The sequence below is a fragment of the Staurois parvus genome, unplaced genomic scaffold (genome assembly GCF_062004578.1).
Source record: "Staurois parvus isolate SC_StPar_1 unplaced genomic scaffold, SC_StPar_1.0 ptg000203l, whole genome shotgun sequence".
NCBI lineage: Eukaryota > Metazoa > Chordata > Amphibia > Anura > Ranidae > Staurois > Staurois parvus.
The window spans coordinates 2,806,037-2,821,227 of record NW_028317999.1 but is presented as its reverse complement, the minus strand read 5'-3'; the positions used below and the strand labels follow the sequence as shown (position 1 = coordinate 2,821,227).

The window sequence follows — 15,191 nt, the reverse complement described above, 5'->3', positions numbered from 1 at the left end:
GCAAGGAATAGACTTAATTCAGAAAGCTTACACACCAGGAAAATAATCCTTATTTACAAAAACGTGAGTTATGCTTAGCCTATCTTCAATAAGATTTGGAATTTACAGTCATAGCTGAAAATAAAAAAAACAACAACTAATCTTTGTGTTAAAGCTTTGTGAATGGAGACTATTGCTATCTAAAAACAATCTAAACTTCTCCTTTTCTCAGCACATTATTGGAGAAGAAAGATCACAACTTCTATTAGCTTGTCAAGTGCAACAGCCAGTATCTGCACCTGATGATAATGTTGTCTACTTTCCTGATGCTGAATTACTTTCTGTGTATCATAGGTTTATCCTTTTGTACTATGTGAAGCTAAGCTCACACAGACGGCAAACTGACGTTTTTTTTACCACCACCTGGTAGCATATCCAAAATTAATATGATGGCCACTCACAGTTCACATTGTCGTAGCCACAATGCTTTCCTGAGTGCTAAATTTAAAGCAGTATGTCTCATTTGGCAGGAGATGTTGCTTGCAAAATACACTCTTTAAGTCAATGGGACTGCACTGGTATTTTAATGTAAAATCCACCTTGAGATTGAAAATATAGGATGTGGCAAAATTGGCTCCCAAACACCTGTACATCATCACTCAACCTCTTCTGAAATCCACCATAAATTGCTTTTCATCGGGGGCAGTATAGACCTGTGTGAAAGGAGCCTAGACTGACAACTTGGTGTTTAAAACTCAATTCAAAGGTGAGTTGAGATCACAGTCTTAGTATACTGTACGTATACTGCTGATTCCTGGGATGAAATGTATTAAATATAACATATGAGGGTAGTCTATCTCTTTATGATTAGCACAGCTGCAATAAATTAAAATCTAAATCAAGTTATGAATGCATTTTGCTTAAAGTAGAAATATAGTAAAAACGTTTTTTAAATTTTGGATAAAGCAAGGGAGGGTTATAACCCTTGTCAAATTTTTACCATCTGTGTCCCATTTCGGAGATTTCCCTTCTCTCCCTGTCTCTGTCAAGGTCCTACCTTTTCCCTGAGGTTATGTTACTCCATGTGCTGGCGTCCATCTTGGATTCTGCTGTGCATGATGGGAATCCTTTTATGCCTTAAGGTTTCTGTGGTCCATCCTCCAGAGGGGTGTGGCTGATGACATATAAGCCTGTGGCCCGCACATGCTCTTTGCACTTGTGTCTTTGTGTTGCTATTACTCTGTTCTGACTCTCGTGACTCTCCTGGTATCTGATTCGGCTTGTCTTGACTATTCTTTGTATTCTCCTTTGATCTGACCCTCTGTTGCTGAACTCGGCTCGTGACCTGTGATTCTCGTCTGCTGTCCTGTACTGTTCTGTCCTGTTGTTGTTGACTCCGGCTTGTCTGACTACTCTTTTGTCTCTTCCACCAGCTACACGCCATTGGCGGCGGCCATTACCGCAGCTGAGGTGTCTCGGGGGCCGCGACCTGGTTCCTGGCTGCGTCAAGTCCATCCCCACCATCAGGGGCCCTGGTGAAGGGCAGCCTGGGACTTAGACTCCGCGCCCTGAGGGACTTTGGTCTGTGGGTGGTGGTTGTTGTCAGCCAGTGCGTTACATTGTTAGGCCTGCCTGTCCGTTCCTCAGCTCCTGCCCTGACAGTCTCATAGCCAAACAGGAAATAAGTGATAATCCCTGAAAATTAAGGGAATTCCTTGGGGACCCCCAGTTCACCAGAACTAGTGTTCCCACTGGAAGATTTCCCTTCTACTACTTTTCTAGGGACAACCCAAAATTTGGGTTTTCTTTACTTTCGTTTTCAATGATAATGATAAACAGGACAAACAGAGAGGTTGAATATCCTTAACCGGGACACAGGCAGCAATAAAAACTGACAAAAGCTCTGCCCTCTATCCAAAACTAAAAAAAAAACAAAAAAAAACAAAACACATTTTTCCTGTAGTTATAATTTAAAAGCCTACTTTGGAGATACTCTTTATTTCTGCCCAAATTTGCCATTTCTGAATGAATGGAGAGGTAATAATATAATAACATACACTTCTGACTTTTTACCATAAACAACTTACTAGGAGCTATCCTTTTTCAAGGTTAAAATATAAAATATATTTAAATTAAAAAAAAAGAGTAAAACAGTCATTCTGATTAGGCCTATGGCTACATGTTTTGCAGCATTTAGAAGCCAAATTCTCTAGAAAAGCTAAAGGGAAACGATCAAATTAAGATGGCTCTTGTAGCTCCTTTGGGCCATATATAAGAAATATTAACACAGTAGTTCTATTTCTCACTAAAGCAATGCAATTGAGAATGTAGCAGTAACAGTGTAATATTTTGCTTAGTCACCTGACTCATATTTGTTACAATGGAAAAGAATGTGACTTGACTCAAATGCACCACTTACTTCCCAATTTGCTTTTCTAATTTTAAAGCATCTGCTAAATAATAAAAAGAAAACCCTTAAAATATATGTAAACCATAACTGACTGAGATTTAGTTTGCTAAGGCACTGTGTATCAATAAATTTTATAAAATACTGTTTTGAAATGTTTTTTTATTTTTGTTGCATATCAGCACTGCTGATGTCCTGCAGCTTCTTTACAGCCAGTCCCTGGCTACATGCACACCCTTCAGCAATGCCTGTACACCATTCTCAGGGTGGCTTTAATTACGGACACAACAGTGGAACATCCCTGTGCAATGTGAGTTAGCACAGCAACTGTTAAAGTCCACTGGGACAACACAGAAGAGCAGCTGAGACCCAGAAAGGTAGTGCTGTCATCCAGCAAGTACTTGCACAAAGACCTTCATGGTTGGATCATCAACTATTTAAAAAAAAATATTGATGTGCCTTTTGAAATCACTTTTCCTTCAGGCTTATGGTATATGAGATTTTAGTTATTGGGTTTATATATACTTTTACAAAAATGTTTCTCTTGAACTGAAATAATGGCAACATTAGCTGCAGATCATGTGATTAAATGAGAAGTAAAGTCACATGCTCCGTGTAACTAAATAAAGAAGTCTTGTGATTTTCCTACCTATCAGGAAAATAATAATTCCACAATTCCATTGCTTACTTGGTGCTACAGAACTGGTTAGGGCTGCTAAGTGAACTGTTGAAGTAAATATGTTAAATAAATGATCTGTTTAGATTATTATACATTTACTTTGTGCACATTGAAAAGTAGCTAGTAACTGCTGCAGCTGGTTATGAGAAATATACATTAAAGGGTGTAGAGAAATTTAAATGGACAGCCATTCTCAAACAGGGTTCCATGGAACCCTGGGGTACCTCCGGAGGATGATAGGGGTTTCCCGAGCAGTGGGCAGTGGTGAATTGATCTCCTGCTAGTAAATGTGGGATCAGTGACCATCAATGTAAAAAGGGATTTTTTCTATTACAGCGATTCTAAAGGTTCATTTTTTTTTGTAAAATAACAAACATGCTATACTTGGTGTGTGTGTGCAGTGGTTTTGCACAGAGCAGCCTCGATCCTCCATTTCTCGGGTCTCCCACAGGCTCTCCTGGCTCCTCCTGTCTGTTGGGTGCCCCCACAGCAAGTAACTTGCTATGGGGGCACCTGCTGCTCCGTGTGTCCATTCACACACGGAGCTGTGGCTTGATCTCTTCTCATTGGCTGACTGGCTGTGATCGAAGAGAGAGAGGGAAGAGAGAGAGAGACAGAAGAGAGAGAGGGAGGGAAGAGAGAGAGGGAGATGGAAGAGAGAGAGAGGGAAGAGAGAGTGGGAGGGAAGAGAGAGAGAGACAGAAGAGAGAGACGGAAGAGCGAGGGAAGAGAGAGAGACGGAAGAGAGAGAGAGGGGGGGGAGAGGTGGGGGGGGGAAGAGAGAGGGGAAAGAGAGAGAGGGAAGAGAGAGAAGGGGAAGAGAGAGGGAAGAAAGGAGAGAGAGACGAGAGAGTGAGGGAGGAAGAGAGAGGGGGAGAAAGAGAGGGGGAGCAACAGAGAGATGGAGGGAAAAGAGAGATGGAGAGGGAGAAAGAGAGGGAGAAAGATAGAGGAAAGAGAGAGAGGGAGGAAAGAAAGAGAGAGGGGGGGGAGGGAGAAAGAGAGGGAGAAAGACAGTAGTTTGCTATGGGGGCACCTGCTGCTCCGTGTGTCCATTCACACATGGAGCTGTGGCTTGGCCCTGCCCCTGATCTCTTCTCATTGGCTGACTGGCTGTGATTTAAGAGAGAGAGAGGGGGGAGGGGGAAGAGAGAGTGGGGGGGGGAGAGAGACAGGGAAGAGAGAGGGAAGAGAGAGGCGGAAGAGAGAGAGGGGGGAAGAGAGAGAGAGAGGGAAGAGAGAGAGGGGGAAGAGAGAGGGGGGAGAGAGAGAGAAGGGGAAGAGAGAGTGGGGGAAGAGAGGAGAGAGAGAGATGAGAGAGAGAGGGAGGAAGAGAGAGGGATAGAGAAGGGAGAAACTGAGAGATGGAGAGAAGACAGAGAGAAAGGGAGGGAAGAGAGAGAGAGAAAGGGAGGGAAGAGAGAGAGAGGGAGAAAGAGAGGGAGAAAGACAGAGGAAAGAGAGAGAGGGAGGGAAGAAAGAGAGAGGGAAAGAGAGGGAGAAAGACGGAGGAAAGAGAGAGAGAGAGGGAGGGAAGAAAGAGAGAGAGGCAGGGAAGAGAGAGAAAGATGGAGAAAGATAGAGAGAGAGAGAAGAGAGAGAAAGGGAAGAGGGAGAGAGAAAGAGGGAGGGAAGAGGGAGAGGGGGGGGGAGAAAGAAAGAAAGAAAGAAAGAAAGAGAGAGGGGCGGAAGAGGGAGAGAGAAAGAGAGAGGGGAGAGAGAGAAGAGAATGAAAGGGAAAGAGAGAATCATATATACATACAAATACTTATTGTACTCCCTCGCTCTCTCACGGGGGGGGGCAAAATTTTTGTGTTGCCCAGGGCAGCACTAATCCTAAATACACCACTGCCTACATTAACTACTTTGTAAATACACAAAAAAAACCTGGGATGGGGACTTAAAAAGACTCTGCATGACCAAAGATGGCTGCCAGGATAACCTGGATGCAGTGTAGCCAACCGGAAACGCTGCTCCCCGGAACCAAAGAAACAACAGAGAAACTAAGTTTCCCAAGACTTCTTCTCAACCTGCAATACCACTCTAGACAAGCGCCACCTACAGTGGAGTAAATGGACTGCACCTGCCTACAGGCTTCTGTTGGATGGGCAGGCTGGAAAACCAGCATCCAACCAGCATCCAATCAGTGCTTGCAGCCAATGGCTGCAGATGCTGATCAGTGTGTTCTAGTGGGGGGAGTCCCCCTGTCAAAACACAAAGGCACAGCGGAGGAGATTGCCGCACTAACATCACATGTGTTAGTAAGGTGATCTTTTTTTTTTTTCTTCAGCCCTCTGGGTCGATCGAAAAAATGTTATACCCAGCTTAAGGGGGTCCTTCTCCCACTGACCACCACTGCAGGAAGTCGTTCACTGACTACCACTAATAAAGGACACAACAATTTTTACTGTCCACTTTTTACTCATTGCCAGTTTGTGAAATTACACCATATTTATGCAAAATAATATTGTGTAGAAAGAAATGATATATTTTGGGTATCAAATAGTTTACATTATCATGATTTATTCCTTTGTTTATTCTTATATCTATCCTTAATTGACCTTGTGACTGTAGATATGATTTGTAACAGGGGTGCCCTGAGATCTGAAAATTATTTCAAGGGTTCCTTCTTTGTAAAAAAGGATGAGAAAGGCTGCTTTAAAAAAAAAAGTCCACTCTGAGGTGCCTGAACATACTGTACTTCCAGTAGTTTTCAGTATTCTTTGCTTCACCCAAATACCAGATAATCCTAAAAAGGAAACCTCCAACACTTAAAGGTAGTGTCAGAGCTTAGCTGGCCCCATCCACCACTTTCCTGCTAACCCATTACTGACAAATAGGAGACATACCTAAAAAGACTTGCAGCTGTAAATGTAGCGAAAGGTGGTTTTACAAAGTATTGACTCAGGGGGGCTGAATACAAATGCACGCTACACTTTTGAAAACCATTTATAATTTTCCTTACACTTCACAATTATGTGCCACTTCATGTTGGTCTATCACATAAAATCCCAATAAAATACATTTACGTTTTTGGATGTAACATAACAAAATGTGGAAAATTTCAAGGGGTTTTAATACTTTTTCAAGGCACTGTAAATTCTCCATCTCTGATACTGAATAAATGTGTGGGACCAATCACAACTACATGCCGCACGCTGTGTAAAGTCAGTACATATTTATATGCAGATTAAACAACATTCAGATATAAAGCACAATCTTACCAGATCTGAAGTTTTAATGGTGTTTCACCAATATGGATTGTTTTAGTTTTGAAATCAATCCCTAAAAAAAAAAATATATATTTTGAAGCATTATAGTTACATAGTTAAACTGGTTGAAAAAGATCCATCAGTTCAACCAACAAAGAGAAAAAAAAACCACACAAATAGAAAACCTCCATATACACTATTCAATACCCATGACTTATCCAGAGGAAGAAAAAAAACCCCAATAAATCTTGATCCAATTTGCTTCAGCAGGGAAAAGATTTCTTCCTGATCCTCCAAGGGGCAATCGAATATTTCTTAGATCAACTTTACCTATAAATATTAGTATTCGGTTATATTGTGTACATTTAGGATAGAATCCAGGCCTTCTTAAAACAATCTACTGAGCTGTCCAGAACCAGCTCTTGAGGGAGTCTATTCCACAGAAGTCTTTCTGTATTTGGAGATTAAATCTCTTTTCCTCCAGACGTAAAGAGTGCCCCCTTGTCCTCTGCGGTGACCTTAAAGTGAATGACTCTACCCTGAGTTCACTATATGGACCGCTTATGTATTTATACATGTTGATCATATTTCACCTAATCTCCTCTTTTCAAGAGAAAATACATTCAGTTCAGTTTACCTTTCCTCATAGTTGAGCTCCTCCATGCCTCTTATCAGTTTGGCTGCCCTTCTCTGCACTTTCTCCAGTTCCCCGATATCATTTTTGGTGTGATGTCCTCAAAGGGAAATCACGTCTAAGAGGATACAGACCATGCAACCTTCCTCATTAGAGCCCTGCAGGTGCAGCACCTGATTGATAATTATAAAACCACTTCCATACAGATTCACTCCACATATGGCAATAAACAAACAGTAATTTCTTCAGACCACTAAAATCTGCAACAAAGTTTGTTAAAATCCTTGTACACAGATCATCCAGAGTAAAATGTTTTTTTCTCAACTAAAGTGGAGTTACTCTTTAAATCTATGATCTACCAGAACACCCACATCCTTCTCCACCAATGATTCCCCCCATTGTACTCTCCTAGTATGTATGATGCATGCATATTCTTATCAACATTAAACCTCACTTTCCACATAGTTGCCAAATTAAACAGTGCATTTAGGTCGGCTTGTAAATTGGAGACATCCTGTAACACCGTTATTCCACTGCATAGCTTGGTGTCATCTGCAAAGACTGAAATAATACTTATAATCCCAGATTCTATAACATTTATGAATACTGTATATTAAATAGTAAGGATCCCAACACTGAACCTTGGGGTACACCACTAGAAACCTTAGACCATTCAGAGTATGAATCATTAACGACTACTCTATGAATTCAGGTTTATAGCCAGTTTTCTATCCATTTACAAACTCATTTTCCCAAGCCTGTAGACTTTACCTTACACATTAGCCATGTGTGGGGAACTGTATCAAACGCTTTTGCATAATCCAAGTATATAACGCTCCTATGTCTAAGGTTTTGCTTACCTCCTCATAAAAACAAATCAGATTTGATTGACAACTTCTGTCTTTCATGAATCTTTCATGAATCTATGCTATCTGCTATTTAAAATATTTTTTTCTAGCACGAACTCATCTATGTGATTATACACTTCATTATTTTCTAACTACAGAAGTTAAACTAACAGGTCTATAGTTAATTGGTAAAGGCTTTGATCCCATATAGGCACCACATTGGCTTTATTAAAGAGTTCCTAAAATATAGATACATGGACTTTGAAATAACAGAACTTGTGGGTATATGCCATCTAGTCCAGGTGCTTTATTCACCTTTATTCTGTTTAAATATTTCTGAACCATATCAATTTTGAGCCACAGTGGTTCTTCTGGAGCTGTGTCAATATAATCCCCATTATGGACATGAACTTCCCTAATGCTCCTTTGTGTACACAGAGCTGAAGGAGGTATTTAATAAATTTGCCTTCCCTTTGTCCCCAGTCCCTCACTCCATATTTTGTAAGGGGCCTACATGCTCAGACCTGACCTTTTTTACTATTAATATATTTGAAGACGTTTTGGGGGTTTGTCCTACTGTCTTTTGCAATTTGTCGTTTGTTATGAATTTTTGCAGCCTTGATTTTTACATATTCTGTTATATTCTTTGTAACAATTAAATAATGATAGTGTTCATAAATTTTTATATTTTTAAAAGCTCTTTTCTTATTATTTATAGCTTTTTTAACTTTGGCCGTGAGACACATATGTTTTATTTTTACCATTTTACACTTATTGCCAATGGGAATATATTTCGCAGTGTGTTTGCATACAGTGGCTTTGAAGAATTCCCATTTCTGTTCTGCGATCATTGATGCCAATATTCCCTCCCAGTCTAAGGCCTCATGTACACGTGAACTCCCCTAGACATTTGGCTCTCCTGGCAGCAGAAACAAAAGCGGTATTGCGTTTAGCTCTTGGATGTTCATTCATTTGGCCATAGTATTTTGCATTGACATGAATAAACACCAAAGTGCTAAACGCAGCTAGCGTTTTTTGGCCAAAATGTTCATCTCCTGAATGTGATACTTCTGCATTAAGGAGAGAATGTGATACTTCTGCATTAAGGCATTAACTGCCCCTAAACTCTGCTGCTCCTAAACTCTGGTAAAAGCCTAGGCGTACATGGACACATAGGCTTTTATTGAGTTGAGTTCAGGGACTTAGGCAAAAAAAATTGCCAAAAGCTTCTAAACTCACATTTAGGAGTAGCAGTGTACATGAGGTCTAAGTCTTGCAGAGTAGCCCTCAGCGTTTGTTAAATTTGCTTTCTTAAAGTTAAGTGTTTTTATATTTCCAGCATGTGTTTGTTGTTTACAACATAAATTAAATGAAATCATGTTATGGTCACTGCTACCCAGATGTTCTTTTATCTTTTTATCTCAATACTTAGCCACCTTGATGTGAAGGAATCCAACTATCAACACAGCAGATCCCTATACTTTCCCCTGTTCACCTAATATCTTAACACACTGAGCACAAAAATAAACATTCCCCAGTAAAATTTTTGGTAAAAGTCTTACTCCAACACTTGCAGTTTACAACTGTCAATGCTGCTGTCTCCCGCTTTATCAGTGCTGCTTCCCTGAATGGACAGTGCAGACTCCAGCCAGTCTGTTAGCTTGGAGATAGGGAGCAGAATGGAGGAGCAGGGGAGTGTCTTACCATTCTAGAATATTGGGCTGTGTGTTTTTATTGATGCAGACAGTATAGAAAGACACAGTTCTAGTCCCTGCATGCCAGGATGGCTTCATAGGATGTTGCAGAAAGAAGGATCCACCCTGAAGTTGGAAACCTGGGGCAGTGATCATAGTGCCAGCTTAATCTGGAACATAGGCAAGGTTTAGCATACAGAAAAGCTGCATATTCAGTATGTGAAAAATCGCATTAGCATGCAGAGATGCATGTTGATATGAAATCATCCTACATTAATTAGTTAAACAAACATTTTTTTGCTTTTACTTACAGTTACTATTTTTCCACTTCCTGGTTGAGTGAGGTACTGGTGATGTATCCAGGACCTCACAGATAATTCCTGGGAAGGCTACAATTTCTTGGAAGGCTACAATCGACTACTAAGGGATGGGATCAGCGAACTAACCACTTGCTACTGGAGGATCCCTCCCCCACTCCAGGTACCACCCCAAGGACTTGCTGTTGTACACTTTGCACTAGTTCCAGTTACCCATAGCAACTGCATTCCTCCTACTACTTGTCTTGCTAAGTGACCTTTTGTAGTGGTCTTGCTTCATACCCCAAATGTGCCTTACTGACCCAAATTATTTTTGTATGTTATGAACCAACATGTACCCCTATTTAATTATCCTCGGACCAAGCTTGGAACTTTTAAAGAACTTTACTCGAACGTCTGCAGTGATACAGAATAAAGTGCACTTAGTCCTCCTGACTAACTACTCTTTAGCTGCCCAGGCATACCTCAATAGGTTGAAGTCCTTAAATGGCAGGCTCCAGCATCTGGTAGCTTCAGGGGACTGCAGGACACAGCAGTCCCCCTCTGCAGCTCATGGCATCACAGCATATTCACAAATCGGCTCCCAGCTGCCTTTCCCCCTAAAATATGAGGGGTGTTCAAGTCAAATTGGGACTTTTAATTTTTCAGGTATAAAAAGGAATGCTAGCGTGGCTAGTAAGTACCAAGTGTGTCCTTTATTGATAGGCAGTGCACATGTCGCAGTGCAGTCCAGTCCAGAGGCCGTTAGCCAAGATGGAAGACAACAGTGTTAGTGTATGCATGGAACAGCATGTGGTGGTGAAGTTTCTTGTGAACGATGGTGTAATCCCCATGGGTATCTACAGAAGACTTGAAGCACAGTACAGTGATGAGACACTCAGCTGCAATAAGACATTTGAATGGTGGTAACATTTTAAAGATGGTGAAACATCCGTCAATGATGATCCCAACTGTGGTGGTTCCAAGCCCACAGCAGTCATTCCTGTGAACATTCAGTGCATGGAACCCCTGAGCCTGGTTAATCGAAGCTTAACCTGTCATGAAATTGCACAAGAAAAAAAAAACTTTCTGTGGGAAAGGTGAGCACAATCACAAGTGAAGGAGGCTGTCTTAGGATGGTTCAGGCTAACTGACAAATCTTTCAATGCTAAAGCTTTCCAGGCATTAGTTAAACGTTAAAACAAGTGTACAAATGTATCAGGGGAGTATGCTGAAAAATAAATGCAGTCCACTTCTTGAAGTTTGTTCTTTTATTATATAAACTCAAAAGTCCCAGTTTGACTTGAACACCCCTCGTATATGCCACAGGGCAGGAAAGCTGGGTCCAGAAAGCCCGGGAAAAGAGCACAGAATTATTAACTCTTTTCCCAGCCTGGGCCAGCTGGCTCTCTATCTAATGTAGGCTACCTGCCTACACTCGCACTATCACAAGTTCCTGGAAGCAGACTCAAAGTTCCAGACAGAGTTCCAGGTAGTAAAGTGAAGTGGATTCATCTGCCCTCAGTGAAAATGGCCACTGTGAGAAGAATGAGGAGGAAAGGAAAATGAAAATAAAAAGCCTGCAATTATTTATAAGTATCTGTTTGTACATTGCCATTACTAAACATTTCTAAATGCACCTTTGTTGTAATATTTAAGAAAAGAGCAAAGTCTACAAGTTCACATAAAGAGTCTGAGTGGGTGGGGTGACAGGTCATTTTATATTCCTTTTCTTTTTATCCCTATAGAAGATAATGTTTACACTACTGGAAAGGAAATGTGAGCCAACAGAAAGGAGTTAAAATATTCAGTACCTGTGAGAAGAGCTGTAGAAGGCTATGCTATCAGCCAGCATTTATATATGGAAATATTGCATCTGTGTGGTTGCCTCAATTGATCTCTGTGTTCATCCTCACAATAAAAGGACGTTCTGCATAATCTGTTGCATTTTTAGTTATTCTTTGGAGCAACCCATTGGAATATCCCTTGTTTTCTTTTAGACTTCAGATCAGCTTTAACATAGTCTTGGCTACAACAGGTTTATCCTTACCTCATAAGACATCAAAGGTGGGACAATGTCACAAGTTAACCTGCAGTTCCCTGCTTGTGTATTCTTACCACCTTGCTGCAGTACTTTTCCTTGTCTGATTCCCTTCACTTGTGTTGTTAGCTGTGCTCACCATTGGGCATTGCCTGCTATTCTGTGGGCTTTTATTTCCTTCCCTTCCGTCACTTCCTCGCCAACCTCCTAGTTTTCTTGCCTATATAAGACATGCTCATTGTAGGCCGCATTGCCTGAGCAACTTCACAGCTCTCTGAGCTCCTGGTTGCTTGTTAATTGTGTGTCCTGTGCCTGACTACCCGTGTACTGACTCTGGCTTCATTTACCATTGTGCTTGCCCGCCCTGACCTCGGCTTGTCTCCTGGATTTCCTTTTGTCTCCTGCTGTTTGTACTCTGCACACGCGAGTGATCTCTGCATCCTCAGCTGGGGGGCAGCAACTTAGTGTCAGCTTGCTGCAAATCTATCCCCACCATCAGAGGCTCTGGTAAAGAAGCAGGCTGGGGCTTAGACTCTGCACCCTGGGGAACCCCGAGTTGGCGACCTACAAGGGCTCACTACAACAGACACACAGGGATGTTCAATTTGTATCGCCCAACGCTGGGCAGGTAGTTTCTCTTAACCGTTAGCCCTGTGGGCAAACAGCAGGGCTCACCTGTCAGGTGGAAGTATTTGGGCAGCAGTGCTGCCGCCCAAAGGCTTCCACACAACCCACTACAATGCCAGCCTGCTCCGCCGTCTGCCTCGCCCCACACACCGCCATCCTGCCAGCTGTCTCCCTGGCTTCGCTTGCCAAACTGCAGGCCCAGGACCTGTTCAGGGAGTGCCAGTGGGTAGAGGGAAGGGAGGAGACACATCCGCTCCCCTCCCCTTCTTGTCTTGACCCAGAAGTGACGTTATGATGAGCCATTGAGGTCATGAAAGAATGTAATGTGGTGCGATGTGCACTGCATTACATTCAGTGGAGTACAGGGGAGACATCCAGGGTCTTTTAGACCCTGGATGTCTCAATAAAGAAAACCTGTTACCAAAAATCATCACATAGGGGACTTTTTGTCTCATATCGGATGAAAAAAGTTGGGTTAAAAAAATGTATTTAAATTGTACAAAAATAAAGTTACACCCAAACACATAAACCCCACCCCTAAAAAATGTTTGAGCCCCCCCCCCCCACACCCACACATATTCACACATACAAACGTAAAAGCACACACCAGGGAGCCTATGAATGAAAACATCAATTGCGATACACATTACATATTGCCGCGCACACCAGAATGAGAGCACTAATTCTAGCACAAGACCTCCTCCATAACACTAAATGATGACCAAGAAGGGGCTTTAAAAGCATCACCTATAGAAAATATAGGGTACTAAAGTTTGTTGCCATTTCACAAGAGCATGCAAATTCAAGGTTTTACTCGGTGCAAGCTAATCTATTATAGTTTATAAAAAAAATGGGTAATTTATTGTACCTTTGTGGTAAAATCCTGTGACTTAAAAAATTGGAACTACCACTATTTTGTTCTCTAGGATACCTGCTTTCAGAAAATATGTAATGTTTTGGGGGTTTTATGTCATCTTCAGGCCTAAAATGATTTTTGAAATGTGTGAAAAAAAATGCAAAAAGGGCTCTGGGAGCGAAAGGGATAAAGGATAAGCCTGACACTCCCTTTTCCTGACGAGCATCCAATCGGTGATCATTACACTGCAAGGTCTCTCCCCTCCCTGCTAGTGGTGCAGTGCTGGAGACAGGCAGGGAGGGGAGGAGGAGATAAACAGCGCAATGTTCAAATTATTACATGTTTATGTCACCATAAAGCCCATTTTGTTTTTAAAAGCCCCACACATTCCTCAAATCACCTCCAATTTAGATACAGTTGTGGTTAAAAAAAATGTTTGTATCTGGACAAGTAGATTGTCATCAGGGGCAAGTAGATTGGGCCCCCGATTTTGTCCCTGGTTTTTTCAAAAATTTACACACCCCTGGACACATTCTGCAAGTTTTCCAGGTGGAAGGAGTCATGTTTGCCCTCAAAACCCAAATTAGACATTGAAAATACCCTTCCTTGGGATTACGCCTAACCTAAACAATGGACCCAATACACATTCAGCGGTCAAAAAAAGCTCAGACTGTAGCTTATGGTAAGCTAAATTCATGTACTGAGCCCATGGCAGCCCAAATTAGAACCTTACATAACTAAAAGTATATAGGAGCACCCTCAAATTGATTGAGTTCAGGTGAGACAAAGCCAAAGCTTGCAGCCCAAGGACTGCATATGGCCCTCTGGCACTTTTTGTGCAGTCCTCAGGGCTCTTACAGACACTCACCTGTGTTTCCCTATAGCCCTCTTATAGCAGTGATTTCTAGCAGTCTCATGTAATATGTCTTCAGTCAAAGACTTTCTCCTGAAGCACATCCCCAGACTCCAACAACTTCTACAGCATGTACACAGTCTTTGAAAGTATCCTTCAGCATGGCTCTCATGTATCATGTCTGCAGTTTCTGACCATCGCTTGTAACATGTCTGTGGTCTCTGACCATCTCTTGCACCATGTTCACAGTCTCTAACCATCTCTCGTATCAATTTTGTAGTCCCTGACTATCTCTTCTACCATGACTGCAGTCTCCCTGGCCATCTCTTGTATTATGTCTGCATTCTCTGACCACATCCTGTATTATGTTTGCAGTCTCTGACCATCTCTTGTATCCTGTCTGCAGTCTCTGACTATCTCTTGTATCATGTCCACAATCTCTGACCATCTCCTGTAGTATGTCCACAGTCTTTGACCATCTCTTGTATCCTGTCTGCAGTCTCTGACTATCTCTTGTATCATGTTCGCAATCTCGGACCATCTCCTGTAGTATGTCCACAGTCTTTGACCATCTCTTGTATCATGCCCATATTCTTTGACTATATCTTGTTAGATTGTCTATTGTCTGACACTGAATATTCACTGAATTTTATATGAAGGCCTTTCGTGATGTTGAGGCCCCCCATATCACGAAAGTTGACCACCACTGTTTACAGCCTATAGACGAAGCTCTGTCCATCCATCTATCTGTAATTCTATACTGTACTGTATTGCACTGCGTAGCTTGCGATTGCTATAGAATGTAAGCACTGTCAGAGGCATAGGAAGGTGCTATAATGTGGTTTGAAGTCTGCATTGACATGTATCATTTATTGAGAAGGATGCAGGAGTCACATTGGTTTGTTTTTTTTTAGTAAACTCCATTTGTCAGAGTCACTGAGGTCAAGATAGTTGAAGAATAGGGAGTGTGCCATTCAGATCAGCTGAAGTGGAAATACCATGTCTCCAAGACAGTCTGGATTTTTACTGAACTTCAATTACATCACGGAGCTCCTCACTGTGGTA

At 41.8% G+C, this 15,191-nt stretch overlaps 1 protein-coding gene across 1 annotated transcript in view; it reads right to left on the bottom strand.

The window, feature by feature from the left end:
* LOC149461410 (ras-related protein Rab-10-like) overlaps window positions 1-15,191 on the bottom strand; it is a 56,418-nt gene that overhangs the window by 26,630 nt on the left and 14,597 nt on the right. The window contains exon 2 of the mRNA XM_089678354.1: window positions 6,290-6,350. Coding sequence (XP_089534480.1) covers window positions 6,290-6,350 — 61 coding nt within the window. The remainder of the gene's footprint in view (window positions 1-6,289; window positions 6,351-15,191) is intronic.